At 49.4% G+C, this 25,372-nt stretch overlaps 1 protein-coding gene across 4 annotated transcripts in view; it reads left to right on the forward strand.

The window, feature by feature from the left end:
• The window catches only part of HTT (huntingtin), a 136,323-nt gene that overhangs the window by 71,136 nt on the left and 39,815 nt on the right, over window positions 1-25,372 (forward strand). For all 4 annotated transcript variants that reach the window (XR_006605262.1, XM_045075081.1, XM_045075083.1 and 1 more), the window contains 12 exons: window positions 1,021-1,131; window positions 5,724-5,801; window positions 6,291-6,514; window positions 7,747-7,825; window positions 7,945-8,106; window positions 10,033-10,088; window positions 11,329-11,477; window positions 13,290-13,426; window positions 15,170-15,286; window positions 18,810-18,932; window positions 19,297-19,532; window positions 20,640-20,782. Coding sequence is in view for 3 of the 4 variants with exons in the window: in XM_045075081.1 (XP_044931016.1) it covers window positions 1,021-1,131; window positions 5,724-5,801; window positions 6,291-6,514; window positions 7,747-7,825; window positions 7,945-8,106; window positions 10,033-10,088; window positions 11,329-11,477; window positions 13,290-13,426; window positions 15,170-15,286; window positions 18,810-18,932; window positions 19,297-19,532; window positions 20,640-20,782 (1,615 nt within the window). In the remaining variant the exon portion in view is untranslated. The remainder of the gene's footprint in view (window positions 1-1,020; window positions 1,132-5,723; window positions 5,802-6,290; window positions 6,515-7,746; window positions 7,826-7,944; window positions 8,107-10,032; window positions 10,089-11,328; window positions 11,478-13,289; window positions 13,427-15,169; window positions 15,287-18,809; window positions 18,933-19,296; window positions 19,533-20,639; window positions 20,783-25,372) is intronic.

Consider the following 25,372-nt stretch of genomic DNA (forward strand, 5'->3'; position numbering starts at 1 on the left):
CCTGGCACATGTGAGATTCGTCACAAGGTCTCTTCATCTTCATTCCTCCTCCTGAGTGGCCGTGTCTGTGGCCCTCCACTCTGGCTCCGTTCTCAGCCCCCTTCCATGTCTTGTGGCCTGGTGTCACCTCTGTTCTTCAAGCTCGGCCTTCCTGTGTGCTTGCCCCTCGCCCCCTTGCCCTGCCCTGCCTGCTGGAGGTGAGCACCTTCTGTCCTGCCCCTGTGGAATGTGGCTCTACTTGTCCTTCCTCAGATTGTTGGAAAGGCCCCTCCTGGTGACACAGAGCAGCCACGGGACTCGGGCCTGCCCAGTGGTTGTCTTCCATGTGTGTCTTGCCTGCCGCCCTCCCCCATGGCCCAGGAGTGCTTTCTCTCTCATGAGGGGCTGAGTTCATGGAGCAGATTATTTTCTCTGTTGCAGCGTTTTTGCTGGTTTTTATTTTCATAGTTGATCTCTCCCCTCCTGGCCCTTGTTCCATGTTTTGTCTTTGGAGCTGACCCCTTCTCTTAGGCTGTTAAGTAGGGGAGTTGCATAACTGAATTCAACTGGGCCCTTTAGAATCCTAATTTAATCCTTCTTAAGATGAATTTAATATTTTGCCATAGCCAGGCTGAAAGGCGGTTTCTGGATTTGATAATGATTCCTCAGGGATACTAATATATTTAGAACAAGTTGTGTATTTTTTATTTTTTGATCTCGTGCTTATCAGATGCTGGTTATAATGGACATTTACATTTTCCCCCCCTCATGATAGAAGATCAGAAATTCTTTCTTTCAATAGCATCGATGTAAGTTGGAAGATGCTTCTGAAAGATGCCAGTTTTATACAGCTATCTGGAAGAGGTGTTTCCTTTCCGAGGCATTTTCCCAGCGCTGACCGCAAACAGATAGCCCTCATGGCACGTGTGTAGGGTTGCAGAGCAGGACACCTCCCACCACATGGACAGCGCATGTCTTTGTTGCACGTGACAGACGGGATGGTGCAAGTAATCCTGTGTTCTTTTCCTCCACCTTCCCAAGGTTACCTTGGATCTTCAGAACAGCACTGAAAAGTTTGGAGGCTTTCTGCGCTCTGCCTTGGATGTTCTCTCTCAGATCCTGGAGCTGGCAACGCTGCAGGACATTGGGAAGGTGGGTGTTTGGTTTCTTGTCATTGAGCTGTAGCTGCCAACATGAGGACCTGTACAGCTGGAATGCCAGCAGTCAGGCACGTTCAGAAGGCATTAGTGGCTTGAGAAGCTTCTGCGTGTGTCCCCCTCACCCTCCTGCACCATGTTGTAGCTTTGGACTCTGATGCTTGTCTTAGCCTCAGGCTGGAGGTGTTCTGCCTCTCTCCTCTTTTCAGTTGCTTTCTGTGCATTAGCTTAGACCCAGCTTATTCTAGAATATGAGTGGGTTTAAACTGTGCTGACAGTCCCTTTGTGTTCTTATTGATCTTTGCAAGCGGAAAGGGTGACAACAGATGTGGTGAGGGTACAGAGCTGGCTCCTTTGGGCTGTGGGAAGCCGCAGAGCAGTGGTAGACGCTCCTTTGCCGCAGCCCCAAGCCCTGAGTGCCCTACCATCGTCTGACAAGCTGGCGCTTGGACACATGAGAGTTCCAGGAGTTGTGTGGTGAGCGCTTGTCTCAAGTGTCCACACCCCAGGGCTTTGACTGTGTATCCACCTACCAGCTCTGGGGGCATCTTACCTTCTTCTGATGGGTTGCTCCCCCTTTAAACATGTCTGTCAAGCAAAGTACCGTATGCTGGTGAAATTTGTTTGTTTTTGTTTCTCTCAGTCTTTCTCTTGGCTCATAAGCACACCTACTTTTTTGTGATTACATACGGTATTCCGTTTCTTTTCAGTTCTCTCTTGTGGTTTTTTCATGTCTGTTTAGTGCATGAACTTTTTTTTATGGCTGGATATTGTGCTGTTGCAACTGATGCTCAGTTGTCCCTCAGAGTGAGACTTGTCAGAGCTGTTCCTGATCCGGCCTTCCTGGGGAGACCTACTACGCGTCTGCAGGCATGGGGCTCTTCCCTATAGGGTCCTTGGTCCTGGCGACCCATTGCTTTTCGTCTCTCTTACCGACAGGTATCTTGTGGCCTGTGGTCTGTGTGCAATAACATCTTGTGGCAAAATGGGAAGTACAGTACAGTTTAACTTTGAATGTTAGAATGTTAGATATCTAACTTTGAATGATATATATGAGATTTTTTTTTTTTTATTTGATAGAGATCACAAGTAGATGGAGAGGCAGGCAGAGAGAGAGAGAGATGGAAGCAGGCTCCCTGCTGAGCAGAGAGCCCGACGCAGGACTCGATCCCAGGACCCTTAGATCATGACCTGAGCCGAAGGCAGCGGCTTAACCCACTGAGCCACGCAGGCGCCCGATATATGAGATTTTTAAAATACTAAAACTTTGGTGTTTTTTTTGGAATTCAGATGACTTTTGTCTTTTTTACTTTTGTTTTTGTATTTTTTCATTTTCTAGGAGCATGGTTCCTTTTCTCTTGTTATCTTTTTATTATGACTTCCACATACATAGAAATAGTTGTTCTCCTGTGGCAGCTGGTGAATTTATCCCCTGGTGCATTCATCCCCAGATGGGAAAGTAAATAATGAAGTCCAAGTCTAGTAAATGTTGGCATTAGGGGTCCTGATAGTTCTGAAAACAGGGATAGCCTTATATTTCTTCTTTTTTAGAGGTGTGTGTAGTAACTTCATCTCCCAACATCTTGTATCTGGGGCAGGAGTGACTGCGCGTTGCCGCTTCTTGTCTTTGTCTTTATGGGTAAAGAGCACTTGCTTCCCCCCCTCCTTGCCTGCTGTTCCGCTTTGATCTCTTTTGCTGTTGATGACAAAGGCCTGTTGCAGCCATGGTTTTGGCTTCCCCGATCCCCCATCAGGGCTCTGGGAGCCTCTTCTGCTTAAATACTCAGTCTTCCTTCCTGGTCTTCTCAATGAAAGTGCATGGCGGAACCCCCCAGGATTTTCTTTGCACATGGACACCTGTGTGTGAGGAGTCTCCTTGGCCAGTCCCTACACGGGGAGGGCTGGGACCCCCTCTGGCCAGACACGCCGCCCAGCTTGGGGGAAGCCTGTCCAGGGGCCCAAGTGGCAAGATCAGGGTATAGACCCACGACCTGATGCTTATGGATTTGTGGCGGGTGCCCCTACCAGACGCAGTCTTGCCGCCGTGCACACACGGGACATGCAAGGACACGTGCCGTCTCTGGCTCTGGGGGGCCTGAGCCCCACACACAGCTTGGGGGAGCGATGCCACCTGCAAAACATACCAGCAGCTTTCCCTCAGATTTCTGTGAGCTCATCTGATTATACCAAGGGACGGCAAAGACAGACTTAGAATTAAAAATAGAGTTGTTTTCTAAATAGTAACACTGGGGATGAAAAATAATTTCAATTCTAATAATAATGATAATTCAAATAATTTTCCTTTTTCTCTTTTTTAGACCTTGTTTATTCCATACTCCATTTTTATGTCCTTGAAATGTGCTGTGATTTGGGTGTCAGTGTTGTTTTGGGGCAGTCCTTTATGCTCATCTCCCATGTAACTCCCTATAGTTTTCCAGATTGTTCCTTTATTTTCTCTGGCTTCTGGACACTTTATTGGTTTTGAGTGATTTGATTTTAATGTGCCTCAGGGTAACTTTCCTTAGGTTTCTTGTGCTTCATTTTGTTGAACTAAGACCTCTGGCTTAATAGTTTTCTTAAAGTTTGTGAAATTTGGGGCCATTATTTCCTCAGATATCCTTTCTGGCCCTGCCCACTGGTTTTTCTTCCCTCCTAAAGGGACTCTAGTTAGCTGCATATTTGGGTGCTTGGGGTGTCCTGTACGGGGCTCCCTGAGGCTCCTCTGGGGTGTTTTTCTCATGTTCTGTCTGGTCTCGCACCGCTCTTGTTTTCAGGCCTTGAATCCTATCCTCTGCAGTGTCCAGGCTGTCAGCCCAGCTCACGTTCTGTCATCACTACATGGTAGTTCCATCTCTAAGTCTGACCTGGGTCTCTTTTTGGATCTTCTGTGTCTCTACTTAAGTGTTTGAGCACATGGAATATACCGTTGTGATGAATTCTGATGCCATTCTCTGCTAATTCTAAAATCCTGTCCATTCTAGGTCATTTTTGATTGCTTGGTTGTACTCTTCATTATGGATCACAGATTGCTACCTCTTTGCATGTCTGGTCATCTTTGACTAGATGCCAGGCACAGTGAAATGTTGGGTCCTGGGCCTTTCTGTGTCTTGTAAATCTTTTTGAGCTTTACTCTGAGATAGGTTTAAATTGTGTGGGAAGTTTACTCTTGGGTCTTGCATTTGCGATGTTAGTTGGGTTGGAGCGATGCTCCGTCTTGGGCTAACTGTGGGGCTCACCCCGGACAGCTGTCTCTGGCGGGCTGCCCTATAGACCCCTGCTGCTTTAGCTTCCCTGGATTCACAGCTCTTCCGGACTTGGGGTCTCTCTGCAGTACTATGCCTCTCTTCCTTGTGCCCTGACCTGGACAGTCTCCCAGGGCAGTGGGCCAGTGCAGTGTTTGTCCCTGCCCCTTAGTTACTCTCCTCCAGTCCCTGCCCTTTGGTGTCTTGTCACCGCAACTGCACCATGGTCTGACGCTTCTTTTTGTTGTTTGGGTGACAGGTATAAATGGGCCCGGTGCCCTGTTTTGCCAGAAGTGCAAGTATGTATTCCACGGCACATTGGTGCCTATGCTAGGACGTGCTTCTGGAGCTCTTTGGGTCTCCAAGGCCGCCACGGCCTCCTTCCTCACCAGTTTCCCGTGCCTCTTGAAGGGTTTGGTGCCACCAAGTCCTTCATGCATGTTTGTTAGGAGACCTGGTCTTTTGCTAGACACCTTGTGATCTGGAGGCTCGGGCTGTAATTCTTCCAGTTAACATTTATTAGACACCAGCTATGGGCTTGTAAAACCCAAAAGCAATGTGTTGCAAATTCAGCCTGCAGAATACAACCTGGAATGCTCAGAGTCTAATTTAATTTAGTAAATCAGAATATTAAAAATATATGGTCCTTGCATTTGCAACCAATGCAAGTCTGTTGTTTTTAGTACTGGAAACTGTCCCTCGCAAGGGAAGTGAGAGGCAGTGTGGCTGCTGTGAAGTCTAGCCCTGCTGACAGAAGCAGTGGCTACTGACCTTGCTGTCACCAAGGCGTTGGGCCATTGGTGCCAAGTGCCTGGCCTGGCATCATCCTGAGAGCTCATGTCCTTGTCCTTCCTGATGCCCCAGAGGACACCAGGTGTCCTGGGTCTCATGGGTAAAAGTAGTTTGCGAGTAGTCATTGAAGGCAGTCATTTTGGTCACTTTTGCAGATCCCTGTAAGACCCCTGGGGCGTTCCATAGTAGATCACACAAGGCCTGGGCCTTGTGTTTGGCTGCACTTCTGGAGGGCTCCTGACTCCTCCATACTCTGCATCCCTGCCCTGAGCACAGGGGCAGGAAGTACCTGGTTAACAGTTAGTGCCCGAGCAGACGAGTGAGCCAGCAAGTGACGGTAATGCCTGGTAGAGAGGCCTCAGGCAACAGTGCTGCTGCCCATGCTTTCCTCTGACTTTGTTCCCAACGATGGACTGCAGGCTCCCCTGGCATTGACTGACGCTTACGAGTTTCGTGGACACTTGCATGTGTCTGCTGTCTTTGTGGGGCTCACAGCCAGAGGAAGCCACTGCGAGTTGCTCACTTTGGTGTCTCATTACTTCCTCTTTTGCAGTGCGTTGAAGAGATCCTGGGGTATCTGAAATCCTGCTTCAGTCGGGAACCAGTGATGGCAACTGTTTGCGTTCAGCAGGTAAGAAAGTCCTTTCCGGGAGAGGACTTGTCCTGGAAAGCCATAGCTCTGGGCAGGAGGCTGTGATGCTGCAGGTCCCAGAGAAGGTGGTGCTGGGGGCGTGATGGTGGCCCTCAGTCCTGTGTTGGCTCACTGTGTTACCAGGCAGAGGGGTCCCTTTCCCAGTCCCCTTCAGGAGGGAGAGGCCCACCACTGGCGAGGGCAGCTGGACTCTCGCCGGTGTCCCCCCCCGGGTTTTGTTTGGAATGCTCGGTCTCATTGAGAACCACAGTGAAGTTGAGGCTCTGAGGTTCTTTGTACGACTTACCTTGCCTGGCACCACGCGGTCTCACGTGCTGCTGATGGTGATTCTCAGCAGGCATTTCCGTCTGAATTTTTGCTGACGTGCCCTGTTAGCTTCAGCTGGGTAGACTCTGCCTGGGAAATGCTTTGTGTATTGTTCATGCTCTGTTCAGTCAGATGCTGATGGCTTCAACTCTCTCACTCTAGCTGTTGAAGACTCTCTTTGGGACCAACTTGGCCTCCCAGTTTGATGGCTTGTCATCCAACCCCAGCAAGTCTCAGGGCCGAGCACAACGTCTGGGCTCCTCCAGTGTGAGGCCGGGCTTGTACCACTACTGCTTCATGGCTCCATACACGCACTTCACCCAGGCCTTAGCTGATGCCAGCCTGAGGAACATGGTGCAGGCGGAGCAGGACCACGACCCCTCAGGGTAACCTTCCAGCTGTCCTGGCCGAGGTGCTCATGTTGGCGGGTGGGGGTGGGGCAGGACATCTCCAGTAGACACATGACAAAGCGAGCAATGACAGTTTGTAAAAAGTAGGGGAAAAAATGGCCATGGTCTTCTCATACTCCCCTCTGTCTGAAGAACTTTGGAAAGTGTGCTTGTTACCAAGATGCTGGAGGCAAGGCCCTGCCTTCTAAGAAGTGTATGGTCCAGTGAGTAAGATGGCGTATGGGGGACTGTGTGGCCTCGGGGACCAGGCCGGTGTGGGAACACCAGGCCCACTCCCTGGGAGGCCGCCAGGGCTGCGGTGTGGGATGTGGGATGTGAGACATGCTGGCTCCAGGTGCCGATAGGGGGTACCGCTCAGGTCTGCACTCAGGTTGGTTCAGTAGTGCTGGCATCTGAAGGTGTCTGAGGGGCATAGGAGTATCTCCTATAATGGTACTTGGCATTTTATAACGTTGTGGCTAGAAGTCTCCATTTAAATTTATGGTTGTGTTTTTGGTGCCTGGAGTAGAGTAGTTGTTGCTTAAATTCCTCTAATTATTAGGAGGTATTTGAGGTACTGCTCAGTGGAGTAACAAGGGGATTCCTGGTTTTTTCCTTTATACGGGTAGCGATAAATAGCTGGTTAACCTACTGGAGTCAGAAGCCCAGGAAAATGCCCTCGTTCCAGGCCTTGCATTGGTGGCTTACCCACAGTATATCCAGTTCCCAGGAATCAATCTCTTTAAATGCTTTGTTTAATGATGTGGGGTATAAATAAGAGAGTAAGGAAGCCTCTGTGTGTGTGTTTGTGTGTGTGTGTGTGTGTGTGAGAGAGAGAGAGAGAGAGAGAACGGTCATCTAACTTTGAATGTGTCTCTTGAAAAGCGTGTCGTGATGTGACTATTTTAAGAACTTTCTTCTAAGAAAATCAAGTGAGCTCTTCAGAGTCACTGAATCTTTCCAGTGGGCATCCCCTTTCAGCCTCACTACAGCCTGGGCTGGGTGGCGGTGGGTTTCCTGTGCCAGGCGAGTTCTTTCCAGGTGCCTGCTGCCCCAGACAAAGCTTGGGACGGCCGCCCCCTGTGGTCCCGCTGCAGTCCAACTGTCCGTGTTGAAAGGAGGGGATCCCACTGTGGGTGTGGCCCCCCAGGTCCTCTGGCTCCGAGTGTGGCTGGGGACACGGGAGAGGATTTAAGGCCACTCTTTGCTCCTGTTTTTCCGTTCGGCAGGTGGTTTGATGTCCTTCAGAAGGTGTCTACCCAGTTGAAGACCAACCTCACAAGCACCACAAAGAACCGCGCGGATAAGGTGAGGGGAGGCGGCAGGCTTGGGAGCTTGGGGACGAGGCTTGGCACCTCCCAGGTCGGGGGCTTCAAGTTTTCAGTTGAAGAATAACTTACAATTTGTTCTTCCCCTTTTTTACCTAGAATGCTATTCATAATCACATCCGCTTGTTTGAGCCTCTGGTTATTAAGGCTCTAAAACAGTACACGACCACCACGTCCGTGCAGCTGCAGAGGCAGGTGCTGGACCTGCTGGCGCAGCTGGTGCAGTTACGGGTCAATTACTGTCTGCTGGACTCTGATCAGGTTGGTCCCTGGCGGCTTCTTTCTGCCCTAACTGCTGGTGAGTCAGCACCAGTCACCTGTGAGAACCTGCAGGCTGCCTCCAGGGCACGGGCCTGCACTGTACCTTTCTGGGTTTAGGGCTGGCCACCCGGGTGGGACTGGCTCCCAGTGGCCATTACCCTCCCCACCCCAAGATGAGGGGATTTAAATTTTAGATACAGTTCAGACTTACTCTTGCGGGGGGAGGGGCATTTTTGCAAAATGCAGGGACTTATTTTGAACAGATTATCAATTCTGACATCTAGTTTCAAACAGGCCGACATCAGGGCCATCTGTAAAAAACACTTCGGTACAAGGCAGTGGGAGTTGGCGCCACATCTCAAGAGGCCCTCCTGGCACCTGTCTGGCCAACACAGTGTGGACTTGCCCTGGTTAGCTGGGACTCAGCTGTGGGGAAATGCTTCCAGAGTCCCAGACCCCTGGGATGCTACAGATGAAGTTGCCTCTGAATCATGGAAATGTGACTGTCATTGCTGGGCCATGACCTTGGCTTCCTTTCCTAAGTGAGGCGGGAAGTGTTTGGTAGGCATGGTGTGTCTGTAGATCCTGCTAGCACCAGCACTCACCTGAGAGGGTCTGTTGAAACAAGGAAACACGTTCAGGATGCTCATCTCCCTGCTGGGGTAGTAGGAAGCTGTCCTCTGATGAAAGAGGGCTTAAAGGACCAGGCTTCATGGGGGCTGACATTTGGACTCATCCTTCTTTTGCCAAATTATCAGAACATCCTCTGGGAGGCCTGCTGCCATCCTCAGGCAGATGCCCACTGGAGGGCAGTCAGGGACAACATGCCCTTTCCTCTGACACAGGGGTCTTGGCAGGCAGAGGCCTCATCTGAAGCCTCGGGTGGTGGTGGCCCAGAGAGGGAGGCAGGTGCATGCCGACCGGGGCGTGAGGAATATGGGTGCCCTGGGGGCTTTCTGGGCAGAATCTGGGGCCCACAGCAAGGGGTGCGCCCTACCATCTCCTCGGCATCCTCACTGGCAGAGCTCGATGTTCTCCTGAGGAAGCGAGAGGCTGCTCTCTTCCGGGGCTGGCTTCAGTGTGATCGCATTCTCTCTTCAGTTTTCCTGTGTAGACTGTCTTCTCAGAAATGCTGTGATTTTTGGTGCTTCTATCTGTGTGACTCCCGTCTCTACCTGACATGTGGATATGGCAGGGGGCAGCCTCAGAGCCCCTGCACAGCTGCCTCCCAGCCCCGCTCCCAGGCTGCTGCTGGTCTTTTCTTGCCATGAGTGCTCTAGACTCATATTTGTTCTGATTTGCTTGTGTCGCTTAGGGCCCTTTCTCCCCAGTCCTGAGAGTTTTAGTACAGTGATCATAGGAAGTGAGAACAGGCAGACCATTTAATTCACTTCCTGTCCTGGTCTGTATCTGTGTTGTGCCCGGGGGCTGGGAGCAGACAGTGGTGCGTAATCTCCAAGCTTGAGGTTGGGAGAGCACAAGTGCTTGGAACAGAGTTGGACACAGTACTGGCTCTGAGCTAGTCCTGAAGAGCTGTCTGTGCCCTCAGGGTCCCCTTCCCTGTCAGACAGCAGCCTTCCTGCATCAGCTCCTTTGAACATCGGGGTGTTAGGGGAGAGGGTGAGTGGACGTGGGCGTCTTCTCACCCAGCCAGTCTCGGGGCATCCGAGCTGTTTGGTGGGGAGCCAGAGTGAGCCGGCTCTGTGTGTGTCTCTGTGGGTCTGCTCTGTGTCTCCCGGGGGGCTCCCACCATTCAGTGGGGCATCCTGAGTGATCTCGTCTGATAGAATACGGCTGAATTCTTGTATGCACATACGTTGGCTGCCAGGAACTGGTTAAAAATGGACAGAAATAAGTAGGGAGAAAAGCAACCTGGTTTGCATATTGTAATTACTGATGTGAAAATTTTTATTTTCCTGCCTGTAGGTGTTTATTGGATTCGTGCTGAAGCAGTTTGAATACATTGAAGTGGGCCAGTTCAGGTAATGGCCTTCTGTTCTTTTAGACTCTGTGTCCTTATTAATGCACTTACATGGGACTTTAGATTATTAAGATGAACATTTACTTTAAAGAATTATGAAGCATTTTTGCTAGATTTTTTTAAAGTGGAACTCTGATTAACATGCTGTGTGTTTTTATTTCTCTGAAAAATTGGTAAGTGTCTCAAGACCTATTTAGAAATAGTTGTGCAGCTGGAATTAGACGTGTCCGTGCTCACATTTCAGAGCCTTTAATTATGAGAACAGATGGGTAATGCAGTCCCATTGGCTGGGACGCTGATCGTTTTCTGAACTTCTTAGAACGTGCTTTAGATGTGGCTGTCTTCAGTAAACGTGGTTACTGTGCACTTTCCTGGGAGGGGCCGCAGAGCTCCCTTGCTGGACAGTGAAGCCTTAACACTCTCTCCTGGGCCAGTGACAGGCGTGTGAGTGTAGTTACTGAAGATGAGATCTCTCTAGTATCTGAGCTGAACCACCTGAGTCAGGGGTGTCCACCCCTGCGCACTCAGAAGTCTGCATTTAGCTTGTGCCTCCCCAAAAAGCAAACTGCGAAGAGCCTGCTGTTCACCAAAAGCCTTACCGATGGCGTCAGCAGTCCGCTAACTTGCATTCTGTGTGTTCTGTGTATCGTGTGTATTCTTACAATAACTTCAGGAAGGCACTATGTGTTTTTAGTACAGTATTGTATTTATGAAAACTGTGCATGTAAGTAGATCCACACAGCTCAAACCCATGCTGTCGGGGGTCAGCTGGACTAACTTCACAAGTAGTTGGACTCAGCTGTCCTTTGTAAGTAGGTGAAGACCGATGCGTTCTCAGTGTCCCTTGGGACTAGAGACCCAGTGCTTTTTTACTCTAATTAGGTGACATTTTGCCTATGTGATTTGAGACAAGTTACTTTTTCTCCTTGGAGTCTAATTTCTTCAATTGAAGAGAGAAGGGGCAGGAAGAGAGCTCAGAAGATCATACCTCAGGGCGCCCAGTGCTTTCTGGGGGCTCTCCCTCAGCCCTCTCCATCCACCCCTCCCTCCCCTCCCCCTTCTCCCCTCATTCCCTACTCACTCCCTCCCCTCAGTCTCTCCCCACTATCCCCCAGCCCCCCTGCTCTGTCCCTTTCTCTTTTGCTGTCAATTTGGAATCATGAGTACTTTCATGTTGTTTATATTGATCATGCATCTTAATTTTTAAAAGGAAGTATCTAAATGGATGTTTTTGTTTCTAGGGAATCAGAGGCAATTATTCCAAACATCTTTTTCTTCCTGGTATTACTGTCTTATGAACGCTATCATTCAAAACAGATCATTGGAATTCCTAAAATCATTCAGCTGTGTGATGGCATCATGGCCAGTGGGAGGAAGGCTGTGACACATGGTAACGGGACAAACCTTTCCCTGTGGTCGTCAGTAATGATGTGCTGGACAGTGTCAGTCTTCATTACACCAACTTCCAACTGTGTCCATGGCTGCTCTGTGCTTTGTGGATCTGTGTGCGTGCATGTGCGTGTGTGCATGTATACGCGTGCCTGTGTGTGCATATATGCGTGTGCTGGTGTGTGCATGTGCACAGGTGCATGTATGCATGTGCATGTGTGCCTTGTGTGTGCGCGCACATGTGCATGCATTTGTGTGCCCGTGTACACCTGTGCATGCGTGCATGTATGTGTGTGCCTCTGTGCATGTGCATATATGTGCACGCACACACGTGTGTGTGTGTGTGTGTGTGTGTGTGTGTGTACACGTATGCACGGCTTAAAGATGTCATAAAAGGGAGAGAGCCCCCCATCCCCCTGCCATATCTCAGGAGCTTATACTCTTCTAAGGTCAAAACACAAGAAAAGCAGGAAGCTGATCTGAGAGACAGATAGAGCCTGATATAAACACTCTCCTCTAATTACATGAAACACAAACTGAGAAATCCACTTTCTGGAAGGACACTTGGTGTGTTGTGTCCTGGTACGGGAAGGTCCTTCTGTGCTGCCTGGCTCTTTGCAGAGACCTCAGTGAGGAGTACAGTGTGCTGCTCTCAACAGGCCCCACCTGTGCAAGGAGACTGCGGTTCGAAGAATAAACTAAATCGTTGAACTTTTCAAACAGATCTTTCAGCATTTTCCTCTGGACTCCTCTCTAGCTCTACTGTCAGAAACAGTAGGCTTTTGAACCTGGTGGGGAGACTTCCTCAGACCTTTGCAGACCCCACATGTGGGGCAGGCACTGTGATGTGCAGCCTTCTCTGTTCCACATGCTTGTGATAAAGCAGGTAACGTGTTGAGGGGGAGACACTCAGGGCCATCTGATCCTCACAGTCTCTGGAGTCGCCTTTGCCATGGCTTCACAAGGGCTGAGATTCATGCCACAGCAAAAGTTCACTCTTGGACACGTATGGAATTTGGGGTCCATGGTGTAAATGTCAAATCTAGGGATGACAAAAGCCCCCTAGATTAGAGGGTCTTTGGATAGAAAATCAGTGGGCAGCCAAACCCTTGTACTTTCTATGGAAGACTGTTATCTGTAGAATAATCAGCAAGTATGCTGTGCGTGTGTGTGCCGGGGCTTGCATGTGCCTGGGTTTGCGTGTGCTGGGGCGTGCATGCCACTAGGCAGACAGTGCCTGGCAGTGACATCAGTGACATGATTGGGCCACACCCTTCCCAAGGAAAGACGCTTCTTAGATGGTTTGTCCCCATGGTGGTGCTAGACTAAGCAAATTACTTTCACTGCTGTTTTGGATAAAGACAAAACTTGGGGGAAAGGCATTATCTAATGAGAGTGAGTTACTACTTAAAACAGTGTAGAAATCTAATACTTTCAACATAGTCATCTTTTCAGGTGAATCTTTAAGTGGAGTACACATTAGAATAGGGTGTTGCTACTTTTAGAAGATTTTAGTTTGAATTTCACTTTTGAATTTGCGTCTCTTTTTGTCAGAAGTGATGTTACATCACAGACACCCTAGTTTTTTTTAAGATTTCATGGAGTTATCAGTAAGTGTCTGAGGAAGACCTGTGGCCTCCGTGGTAGCACACTGATCATTCATAGCACTCAGGGCTAGCCTGAATTCATCCCGTATCATAAGCCGTGCACGGATTAGGGTTTCTTATTTTTTGGACACATTTTGGAGGTGTTAAGCTGTGTCTGCAGTCTCATGGTTTGTGATGACTTCTGACCCTCCTTTTGTGCCCCACAGCCATTCCAGCTCTGCAGCCAATAGTGCATGACCTCTTTGTACTGAGAGGGACCAACAAAGCCGACGCTGGAAAAGAGCTTGAAACCCAAAAAGAGGTGGTGGTGTCCATGCTGCTGAGACTCGTCCAGCACCATCAGGTAAGAGAGGGGGCAGTCCCAGCAAGGGCAGGAGGAAATGGCCTATGGCCCACTGTCCGCTAATTCGCAGGTGATCCTTCATGCTGCCCGGGGCTCTCAGTTTGGGGAGCTGCCAGGGAGGGCTAAGCTTGTGGGGTTTGAATTAAAGCTGTATGGCTACCTGGGGACGTTGACTGCCACCGGGCTGATAGTCACTATGTCATTCAAGGACGTTAAGAAATTGGAGATCCTCTTCTCCAAAATCTGTTAATTGACATTGATCAGAATGATAGAATTCTAAAAGATGATTTGAAAAATCCCACATCTAAGGGGTGCCTGGGTGGCTCAGTCAGTGAAGCATCTGATTTTGGCTCAGACTGTGATCCTGGGGTCCTGGGATTAAGTCCCTCATCGGGCTTCCTGCTCAGCGGGGAGTTTGTTCCTCTCCCTCGGCCCCTCTCCCATCTTGTGCTCTGTCTCTTTCAAATAGATAAAATTAAAAAAAAAAACCCTCACATCTGAAATAATCTGAAGACTTTAGCTGGTACATCCATCCATGTGTTGAAGCAGGGCAAAGCTGTTCTCCTTTGTGCGGAGTGTGGTTTTGTTTTCCTTAAGGTGGAGCAGTTTTGGGCGGATCAGGGGGCCTCAGTGCAGAGATGTAGCTCGCAGTGATGCCGCTCTTAGTATGCATGCTTGCCTGGCCCTTGTTGTTGCATAATTCTTGGTAGCTGTTTGTCTTTGAATATTAAAGTCATAAGCTTTTCTCGTGGAAACACTTTTCTTTGTGCATTCTCATTTTGGTTAATCTGTGTAATGTTTAATTAAATGCTTACTGTTTAATTAAATCCCATAATTACAATGAAAAGTACAAAGCACACTGGGTTGAAAGGAGGCCTGGGGAGTGCACTCGGGGAGCTCTTCATCTGCTTCTTGAGAGGACAGAGAGGGTCGGCTAGGCTTTGCCGAGGAGAGTCAGAATGGAGTGCAGATCCCCCCTCTTGTGGGAGAATGCTGCCAAGCCCACTGAGCTGAGGCATGGCTGTAGGGGTGCAGGCTTCTTACAGGGTAGGCTTGGATTGGCTTGACTCTCTCTGTAGTACTCCTGGTGAACAGGCCAGGCCACTGGGCATTTTCATCAACAAGCAGCTGATAAGTATTTTCAGTTTTGCCAGTTCTTGGGCATTGGTTGCAATAACCCAGGTTGGCTGCTCGGGACAAAAGCTGTCCCAGCCAGTGTGCCGATCAAACTTATTTACCAAAACAGATTTAGCCGTCTCTGCTCAGAACTGATCACTCATAAATTCGTGCTCGACCCTGGGTAACTTTTCTGAGAGTAAGTGTGGCTCAGTAGGAGGTTAACTTTGCGAAGAGCAGAGTGGAAATTAATGTAGACAAAAGTCAGGAGGCATCTGTGGGCTAGTCAGGGCTGTGTTTGCATTTTTCCAAAGGTTAGTATAAATTTGATTTTCTTTTTGTGCCTTTTGTTTGGTTGTGAAATCTTGTAAACCCCATAGAAGCATAGAAATATAATGATAGCTCATGTTCCTAAGGAGTGGGCAGTTGGAGTGTGCCCCTTGCGTTTTCTTCTGGTTTCCCATGTGTCCCATGTCCTGTGGGCCAGGCTGGCATTGGGTACATCTTGCCCTCACCAGGGATCGTGTTTGCCTCGTGGAGCCCTCCTGCTGAGCTGGGGTCAGTGCAGCAGGCAGGCACATGTGATCTGTGAGCACTCTGACCATGCCCCCCCAACTCCCCCTGCAGGTGCTGGAAATGTTCATCCTGGTTTTGCAGCAGTGCCACAAGGAGAACGAAGACAAATGGAAGCGACTGTCCCGGCAGATCGCCGACGTCATCCTCCCGATGTTAGCCAAGCAGCAGGTTTGTCCCCATCTGCTTCATTCTATGGGGTCCCTGGGGCACCTTCCTAAGTGGCAAAGATTCCTGTAGGAGATGGCACTTGGGACTGACATTTCACTGAGTCATAATAAACTCAGTTTCTGGTTGTCCCCAGTGCCACTCAACAGGGCAAGGATTTCATTCATTCTCAGTGACCTTCTTGGCTTGCTGTGTCTCCTGCTTCGCAAGAGAGGAGCCCCCGCCTGCCCAGAGCTCCATGACTGGAGATTGCTGGGGCCAAGGCGGAGCCAGCCTGTCTCAGTCCAGAGCCGTGTCCTTTCCCGTCTGGCTGCCCTCCCTCCCTCATTCTGCTCAAGCAGGCATTGGTACTTGATCTTGAGGTGTTTGTTGTCTCTGATCAGCCGTGATCCATAATTTAAGCAGAACTTCTCTAATCGAGCGATGTGATTAGTTGTTTCCATAACTGCAGTGGAGCGAGGTGATGGCCATGCCGTGGGGCGTGGAGCCCACTCGACACAGCTTCTGAACCATGTCTGCCACTGGGTGTCCAAGGATAGGGGGTGACCTGTGCAGGTACAGCAGCACCTTCGTAAATGCAGTGTTGGGGGTGTCCCAGGGCGGCAGGGGGTGCCACTGCTGCCCTGCCAGGAACCTCACCAGTGGTCAGCAGGCATCTGGGCCTCAAGTGCTTTGGATGTGGCCAGACGGTACTATTGGCTCATCCCAATTGTCCCAGTGGAGGAAGCAGTTACTCTGGGGGACAGGCAGTGTCTGTGACTGTTGGCAGCTGGTGCAAATGTGTAGACAGGATGCAGTAGTCATTACTGTCTTCATAGCTTCAGCCCCATGCTGGGTCCTGATGGACTTGTCATCCAGCAGCCACATTACAGGGAGGGAGTCTTGACTTCCAGTGACACTGATAGAGGGCAGTTTTGATAAATTAGTGAATGTGGTGTTTCAACATGGTCTTGGGTTCCATGCCTGTGGATCTGTATTTTTAGAACACTATTCCAGAAACTTTATTCCAGTCTCTCATTTGTCTTGTACACAATCTAAGGAAGGTGGGGCTGGAAGGCATGGTGACTGTGCAGGTGACCCCCATCCCCGTGAAGCCATGTGAACCACCACGCGGGGCCTGCTGGGTGGCTTGCGCCAGTGCACGCTGCACGCACAAGTGGTGGGGGCCCTTTCAGTACGAGCAGTCAATACGGAATGAACAGAGCTGGCGAAAAGCCTGGCTTCAGGGAGTCACAGTTTCACTGGATGGAGGTGGAGGAGATCCACCACAGAAGTAACTCGGTGATGTGTGTGAGACCCCAGACAGCAGGCACAGTGTGAGGTGGGCCAAGGAGAAACAACAGGTGGCAGTGTCCAGGCAAGGCTGTGTTGCTCAGTTTTTGTAAGCTTGACCTGGGTAAGAGCTTTCTAGGCAGAGAAGGCAGCAGTGCAGGCCCTAAGGTATGGAGCATGCCCGCTGTGATCAGAGAATGTTGAGAGGCTGTGCTTGTGGAGCAGGGAGGATGGCCAGGGTCTGGAGGCCGTGGATGGCCTCTCTGGCTGGTGTGGAGGACTTGGAGGAGCCTGTCAGGGGTTTGGTACAAAGCAGTGGCGTGGTGTGATTTGGGGGCTGAGGATCGCCTCAGGATGGGACTAAGGGCTGAGCAGGAGCTCCGGCCTGTGGCATGGAGGTTGTGGGCCCCAGCAGTAGCTGCCTGCCACAGGTGGTGTGGAGCAGAGCTGGGAAGTTTGGCCTGACTTCACGGGGATGGGAGGAGGGGCGCTCATGGATGATGGGCCTCCCATCTGCCGAGGTCGGGGGATGAGGAGGAGAGATCCTGGTCTGGGTGTGTGTGGCCGGCAACCTGGGAGGCACTCTGGGGAGGCTGAGGTCGGTGTTTGGATGCACCAGTCTGCAGTTGTCAAGATGGAGCTGAGTAGAAGGTGAACACTGGGATGGGAAGAGGTAACTGTGGGACCCTGTGTAGCTGGGAAGGAGGGCAAGGTGAGCTCTGAGCTTAGAGGCGGAGCCCATGGAGGAGGCAGGAAAGGCAGAGCAGGTGAGTGGCAGTGTCGAAGCTAAGAAAGGAAGGCATCTTGTGGAGGGGTCAGCTCTCAGCTGCTCACCGGCTAAGCATATGAGCTAGGAGCCAACTATGCATTTGGCAGACTGGTGGACACCGGGGAGTGGTTTGGGTGGGTGTGGAAGCCTGGCTCAGGAGTGATGAGAGAGGCCTAGGCAAGAAATAGGCTCTGAGAAGGAATAGAAGTGATGTGGCAGCCAGAGGTGGAAAGAGGTCAGGCAGGGCCTGTGCGTACACTGAGGACAAAGGCAGAGGTTACTGTCCTCATAGGGCTGGGCCTGGCCCTGGCTGTGGGTCCGGTGTATGCCTGCTGAAGACCCCGAAGAGGCAGAGCTGGTGGGGCAGGTGCAGGCCGGGGCAGATGCCGGCATTGTGGAAGCTCTCCAGTGGCTCTCCTGACCATGGAGGTGGGCCCCTGAGAACAGCGCATCTCTGCAGACAGGTCAGACGGGCTCCCTGGCTAGGGACATGCTCTGCAGGAATAGCGGAGCCCAGCAGGAAGGCAGTACTTCAACACACTGAGGGAGACACTAAGCTCAGAATAGTTTGCATCCATTAAAAATGTTAGATTTCAAATTCTGTTGTCTTGGGAGTTCTCCATTCCATTTTTAAGGAAGAAAGCAGACGTTCATAACAAGATGTTTCAAAATAACTTAAACAAAAACCTCTCTACATGTGTGGATGTAGGATTATAGGAATATGGAGAAAGATAAAGAGAAATACGGTTGATCCTTGAACAGCATGGGTTCGAACTGTACAGACCCACAGTCTGTCATCTATTTCCTCTTCCTTATGATTTTCTTAATCACACTTTGTTCTCTTACTTACTGTATTGTAAGAATGCTATATGTAATCTGTATGCAAAGTATGTGTCAATTAGCTGTTTCTGTTACCGGTTAGTTTCTGGTCCTCAGTAAGCTAGTAGTAGTTCATTTGGGGAAGCCAGTGTTACACAGGAATGTTCAGCTCTGTGGGGGTGGGTGCCTCTGACCCCCATGTTGCTCAAAAGTCATCTGTACACCTGTTCATTAACTTTTGGTCTAATCAGCTGAGTAGGAATGGGGTGCAGATAAAGCGAAGAAAGGAAAAGAGTATGTGTGATTTCCTATTGGTAAATTCTGTGTGTGTGTAGAGAGGCGTGAGAGACGGTCGGGGAGTGTGGGTGGTGCTCATATCAAGTTCTGGGATTCCAGCTGGCTTTTCCATACTGTTAAATGTTTCAATCTTTTACAGAAAATATACATTGTTTATATAATAAAAATTTAAATGAAAAGATTTCCCTTATGGGAAAAATGTAGCTGCTACAGTGTTCTAAAAACTGTGTGCCTGGTTCCCTACTAAGGACACTTTTTAAAGGCAGGGGTGGTAAGGCTTGGATGGTCAAGGTCATCTGGCCTAGAGGTGCCTAACTAGACAAGGAAATGTTAACATTTTTTTGGCTTTTTGATGTTTAATTGCAACAGATGCACATTGATTCTCATGAAGCCCTTGGAGTGCTAAATACTTTATTTGAGATTCTGGCCCCTTCCTCCCTCCGTCCTGTGGACATGCTATTACGGAGTATGTTTGTCACTCCAGATACAATGGTGAGTGTCTTGCCTCATGGTGGCCCCTTTGATGTGTGACTATGCAGTGCAGCATTCATCAGAGTTAGCTGGGAACTTGGCCGGCAGGGTGGGCCCTGGGAATTTGCATTATAAACAGGTTCCCAGATGGTATTGATGCTGCTTATCTGGGACCACATTTTGAAACTGATGATAATTTATTGGCTTTATTGATAGAATGGTAAAATAGAGGTAATTTTCATCCATGAGACTGGCACTCAGGAAAAATGTTATTCTCTTATTTGTTTTTATCGTGATACTAGCTTTATGGTAAGTTTTATGTTTTGTTTTGGTTTGGTTTTAATTCTCTTTTTATTTTAACTGTCACTTACTTTCTGTCTTTTAGGCATCTGTAAGCACTGTTCAACTGTGGATCTCAGGAATCCTAGCCATTTTGAGGGTTCTGATTTCCCAGTCAACTGAAGATATTGTTCTCTCTCGTATTCAGGAGCTCTCCTTCTCCCCATATTTAATCTGCTGTCCAGTAATTAATAGGTTAAGAGATGGGGACAGTACTTCAACACCGGAAGAACACAGTGAAGGAAGGCAAATCAAGAGTTTGCCGGAGGAAACATTTTCAAGGTATGCTGTATATCCAAGCCTTTACCCATCCCATGGCCTTTAGGAAGTCACATTTTGTGAACAATAAGTCTGCAGTAGCTCCTGGTCTTGCTTCAGTGCTGTAAGTGGGGGTAAAGTAGTCTGCATGGGTATGCTTTCTATTCCTGACCTGTGTCATCTGTGGCACTGGGTTCATGTCTCTTAGAGTTCAGTCACATCCCGTCCCGTATCCTTGTTAAGGACAACATAGTGGCTCACCATGGCAGTGCAGGCTGAGGCCAGCCTAACCTAGGTGCCAGCAGTAAGGATGCGTGTTGTGTTGCCTGCAAAGAATTTAAAAATTTCTGAAAACCAGCTAAAAGTCTCATTATTTTTCTCATGTGTGCGGGCCATTCTAAACAATCAGCAATAAACTCTTTCCTCCTGCAAGGGTGACTGCTTCCACTTGTGTTCCCCTTGGTGTAGTTGTGGTAGCAATTTGTGTTTACCCTCACAAATTATTTGAAAGCTCCTTGAGGGTAGATCAAAAGTTACGCCCAGTAAATGCTTATTGCCTAGACAAGTGTGTGTCCACCTTCCCCGGATCCAGGGCATTCAGTGAGGTACAGCTGGTGGGATGTCCCATGAGTATTGGTTTATGCGGCCGTGCTCCTTCCAGGCAGGCCCACGTAAAATCCATTCAGCCTTCCGTTTATTGGTCATTGGTGGGGGTGCCTGTGCATTTGTGAAGAGAAATCCAGTAAACCTGCCCGACACCCTTTTGTTTGCAGATTCAGCCAGGTAGCCTGTGGCTCCCTCTGCCACAGCTAAGCAGGGGGCTAAAATGGATCATGCACTAAATTCCTACATGGATTGTTGTCTTGGACTTCTGTGATGCTTCATGGTTTGCAGGGCTTTAAACTAACAGCCCTGCGGGTGATATGTTTACTGCCATCTCATAAGTGAGGCAGGTAATACAGAGAGGGAAAGGGACTTAATACAAAGAGATGGTATTAAATGTTGCACTTTGTTTACTTAAGTTTTTGCTCCAGCTCTGTCTACCATACGTACGTATTTTTACAGTAGACCTCATGTAAGTGCCCTAAAACAGTCACCTAATTGATGTCAGACTTTTCCCTTTCTTTGAAGGTTTCTACTACAACTAGTTGGCATTCTTTTGGAGGATATTGTTACAAAGCAGCTCAAAGTGGAAATGAGTGAACAGCAGCATACTTTCTATTGTCAAGAGCTAGGCACACTGCTAATGTGTCTGATTCACATCTTCAAGTCTGGTAGGTGCTTTAGACTGGTCTTCACAGAGCCTCTGTTTGTTCCGTGTCCTGTACTGTATGCTCTCAGAGGTAGGGACTTTGCTGCCCCGTGTAAGCTCTGTGGTGCGTAATATGCATTTGAGAAGGTTTTGTTGGGGCACCTGGGTGGCTCAGTCGGTTAATCGTCTGCTTTCGGCTTGGGTCATGATCCCAGGGTCCTGGGGTGGAGCCCCACGTCAGCCTCCCTGCTCAGTGGGGAGCCTGCTCCCCCACCCCTGCTCATGCTCTCTCTCTGTCTCTCTCTCTCTCTCTCTCCCTCTCCCTCTCCCTCCCTCTTAAATAAATAAAAATCTTAAAAAGTCATACAATTTTTTAAAAAATTGAAAATGTTTTGTTGGTGAGAAAAAGTAAACCTGAGGGCTTCCTCCTGTCTTCAACATTTGGAAGTCCAAGATAATTTTTGTACTTTCACATGTGATTGTGAATTAAAAAGGACAGTGAACCCAAGAGAGGAGTCACAAGAAGGCAGCCTTGCAGCATGCATAGGAAGCACTAAGTCCATATTAGGATAGTCAGTGCTTTCTAAAGAGGAATGAGTGTTCTTGAGAAGAATGCGTTGGATTAGATTAAATGGGTGAGAAGCTGGAAGACTTCTCGCTACATCTCGCTCTTCTTTCAGCAGGAAAAGTGAGAGGCAGTTCTGATCTCCAGGAAAAACAAACAGCAAGGAAGTCATGGTCCAAATACAAAGCAAACCAAAGCATGGTGTGATTTTCAACAATTAATCTGATTGAAAGCCTTAACTTTAAGAAACTGCTTTAAGTGGCTCAGGGGTTGTGACCAAGGACATATAGGAAATGTTGCTCATGTTTCTTGACTTTGTGGGAAAACTATATTCACATAATTATAAATGCTGTTTGATTTTTCAATTGAGTTTAAGTCAATGTGTGAATAAAACATTGAAGACTTATTTAATTTTTGTTTCAGAACAGAATGAAAATGTTTTTATTTCCAAGAAAAATAAAAGGGAAACTAACCAACTTAATTTGGGAGTGGAAGATAGAGAAGAAGGTGGAGGGTCGGAAGGGTCACTAATCTCATCTTGCATTGTGGGCATTATACAATCCTATCTAAAGTTGACACAACAGGAAATAGAGGCTATAGAGGTAACTAAATAGGACAAAAATGGAACTTAAATGGATAGGTGGCATGAGTGAGGTACATCTCATCTCTAATAGGGTAGAGTTTGGAACTGTCACTCAGCAGGACCCTGTCCTATGCTAGAACAAGAAAAGGAACGACTGCTTAGAGTTCCTGGAAGTGTAGAGGTCACTGTTCTTGTTAGGTATGACGACCTCAGGCACTTTCATTCTGTTGCCCTGTCGAGTATTTCCATGTTTCAGCTCTGATCTGTGTTGGCTCTGTTCTCTGGTGGGCTCCTTCCCCATGACAGGAAGGATGACCCTCCCAGGCACCTGTGGTCTGAGCCCCAGCGTGAGTCCTGTGAGTTCTGGGTGCTGTGGCCTATGTGGGCCCAGTGAGATATCGGGCAGCACTTGCTGAGAGGGAGCGAGGGCCACTTCCTCATGAGGGCAAGAGGAGCAGATAGAATAATAGATGGGCTGCTACAGCTGATAAAAGTATGTCAGATTGAACTTCAGAGGTGACAGAACTAGAAGCAGGACAGCAGTTGCCTGAAAAGGGATGGGGCAGGGCATTTGTAAAATCAGAAGCCCCTCTCTATTATTGGACTTTTAAGCTGTGTCCATATTATTTGAGTACAAATGAAAACACACACACACACTCACCAAGTAGGTCCCGCGGGGAGGAACCTGCTGCAGGTCGCGCACCAGGGCCATGGTGCTCAGGAGGGCTGGTGTGCTCTTGTCTTCGTGGGGCTTGCAGGCCTTCGTGGGGCTCGCAGGCCAGTGGGGAAGGTGATACACAGGCAGGGACTTTTAAGTCTGGAAGTTTCCTGTGAAGGAAGCAAGTAGCACAGTGATAGGCAGAATGGGGGTGGGGAGGGAGGACAGGGTCCTTGGGAGGTGATGTTAAGCTAAGGCCCAAAGGCGAGATGCCATGCTCTGCCAGATGGCTGCTGAGAGCGCACAGGCGGGGGTCAGAGGGGTGAGGGTCAGAGGGCGACTAGGGAGGCGGGCAGGGGTGGGAGGCATGGAGAAGGAGGCGTCTTCGTGGCTGCTCATTTAATTGCTATTGCTCTTGGACAGGGGCATGGCCAGAATTTAATTATCAAGTGGACTCAAGAGCTTCAAGCCCTCTTCATTACTAATATTGGAAGAATATTTGTTTTGAAGAACTTTTGATTTATGTTTCACTGACGCACTGTAATAAGTTTAAAGTTGAGGAAAGACTTAAGCTACAACATGAATAATAGGTCATTTGTAGTATGTCGGTCATTCTGATACTTGGCCGCTGACTGGTCTGGATCTGATAGCAGAAGGACACCGTTCATCTCTAAGGGCTGCTTGCTTCCCTCTTTGGACAGGGGTGACCTCCTGCGCATCCCGTGGAGTTCCATGCTGTTCCAGGCGCACGCGGACTCACCCCCTTGCCTCTTCCTGTTCCTCAGCTCAGATATCAGGGGAAGCGTGTGTGGTCCACGGCAGCACCACCCACGAGGGCTGCCTGCCTCGGAGGAACATTCTGTGTCTGCCATAGTTCAGTTGCCTCCAGCCATGTGTGGTTTTGGGTACTTGGAACGTGGCTAGGGCGGATTAAGGAGCTACTTTTTAATTTTATTTATTTTAATTGACTTAAATTTGAATGGCCCCATGTGACCAGTGGTCGCTGTATCAGAGAGGACAGGGTATGGGGGCAGAGCTCAGGCCTTGGTACTGGCCACATGGCCACATGGGCTTTGTGCAGTGTCTGTTCCTGCTGTCGTGTGGTTCAGTGTTTGCAGAGAAGGTGTCTGTGTTTCTGAGTGTCTGTCTCCATGTCGTTTATTTTGACCACATTTCCTCTAATGATACTAAGGGGCAGAATTACTGTTTTTGATTTTGAGGTAAGAGTTTAAGTAAATCATCTTGTACTTCTATGTTAAAGAGGTGCATAGAACATACAAAGTTGGTGATTTTTATTTATGCTTTGCCTAAAAAAAAGGCAGTGAATTCCAGCCCTCCACTGAAAATTGTGATCTTCGAGAACAGTTCTTCCTGCAGCAATAAGTTTGGCTTTGGTTCAGACTTGGGCAAAGACAAGGATGGCCACCCTGCCGGGAATCACAGTGTTCGCGATGGTACCCCCCCCTTAGTCCTTAGGACAGCTCTGTGAAATAGCCCCCCTTTCCCCTGAAGAGAGGGTTCAGGCTCCAGAAGGTCCCGTGATAAAACCAAGATTGCAAACCAGCCATTGTTTCTTGCCCTTTGTTTGTTCTCTTACACCACACCGCTGCTCAGTTGCTCGTGGTGCAGTCAGTGGCTTGCGTGTGCAGAGCACTTCCTGAGTGATGTGGGGCTGCCACTTGCAGCCCTGCTTCCCGTGCTCATGGTCTCTGAGAACCTTCCTGGCTCAGGTGCTCATCTGTGCTTTGTCATTGTCATTTGGCCCCAGGCCCTGTCCCTTCTCCCAGGTCCCGACTCTCCTGGCTTCCCTTGCCTCCCAGTCACATCAGACATCATCTGGGCTGTGGGCCCTGCCTTCTTCCTATCTTAGCCCGTGGTCACTGCTCAGAACACTGGGAGGTAAGACCTTGCCCCATGCCTCCTCCCGTCCAGGACCAGTACCCACGCTCCCCACCTGTTAATTCAGGTCAAGGAGCAATTTTAACAAGGGGACAGCAGCATTTTGGTGGCTTACCACAACAGAGGGCTGCTTTTGTATCTGTGCCCATGCAGGAGGCTGTTCCTGGTCCCTGCTGCCTCTTCTCCATGTGAGGATTCGAGCCCAGGCCTCTCCTTTCTGGGTCTCAGCTGCCCGGGGCAAAGCACCCTGGGCTCGCTGGTTGAGGAGGGGAGGGAAGAGAGAAGAGGCTTCGTTGCCTTGGGCTGAAAGTGACCCACATCCCTTTTGCTTGTGTTTCTGTGGTGCAGCTCTCGGCAGCCCCCACCCAGGGGCTCGTTCACCCCAGTGGGTGACTGCTTCCCCACGACAGCCCTGTGGGCGGAGGGGACAGACCTCCGGGGCAGAGCCATAAGGATGACAGCCAGGAGTTTCCAGGGGACAGACAGCAGAGGCAGGCATCATAGCGGGATCAGCTGTGCCATCAGCCATCGCCAAGGGCACCCCCTAGAAAGCTAGGGGGCTTTCTAGAGCCTTCGCTGCTCCGTGGGCATCCCCACCATCCCCGTGCTCTGCTGGGGGGGACAGAGCATTTCCACAGGTGTTTCCCACCCCTCCCTCACCTGGGGGTTGGCATATCTTGACACCAAGAGGCACAGCCCTGTGGCCTTTCCTCCCATTCCCCCCGTGTCTGCTCTTGCCCTGATCACCTCCTGCCAGTTTGCGTCTTGAGTCTTCCCTGAGTGTGCTCAACAGTCCCCATTGCGCTGGGGAGCAGCATGCACATTGATTGGGCTTTCCATCTGGCCTGCTGCCATGCAGATCAGCCTGTCTCTAATGGGGAACAACCCGTCCTGTCTTACCGTCCTT

The sequence above is a fragment of the Mustela putorius genome, unplaced genomic scaffold (genome assembly GCF_011764305.1).
Source record: "Mustela putorius furo isolate JIRA1106 unplaced genomic scaffold, ASM1176430v1.1 tig00000083_pilon_pilon_pilon, whole genome shotgun sequence".
NCBI classification, from domain to species: domain Eukaryota; kingdom Metazoa; phylum Chordata; class Mammalia; order Carnivora; family Mustelidae; genus Mustela; species Mustela putorius.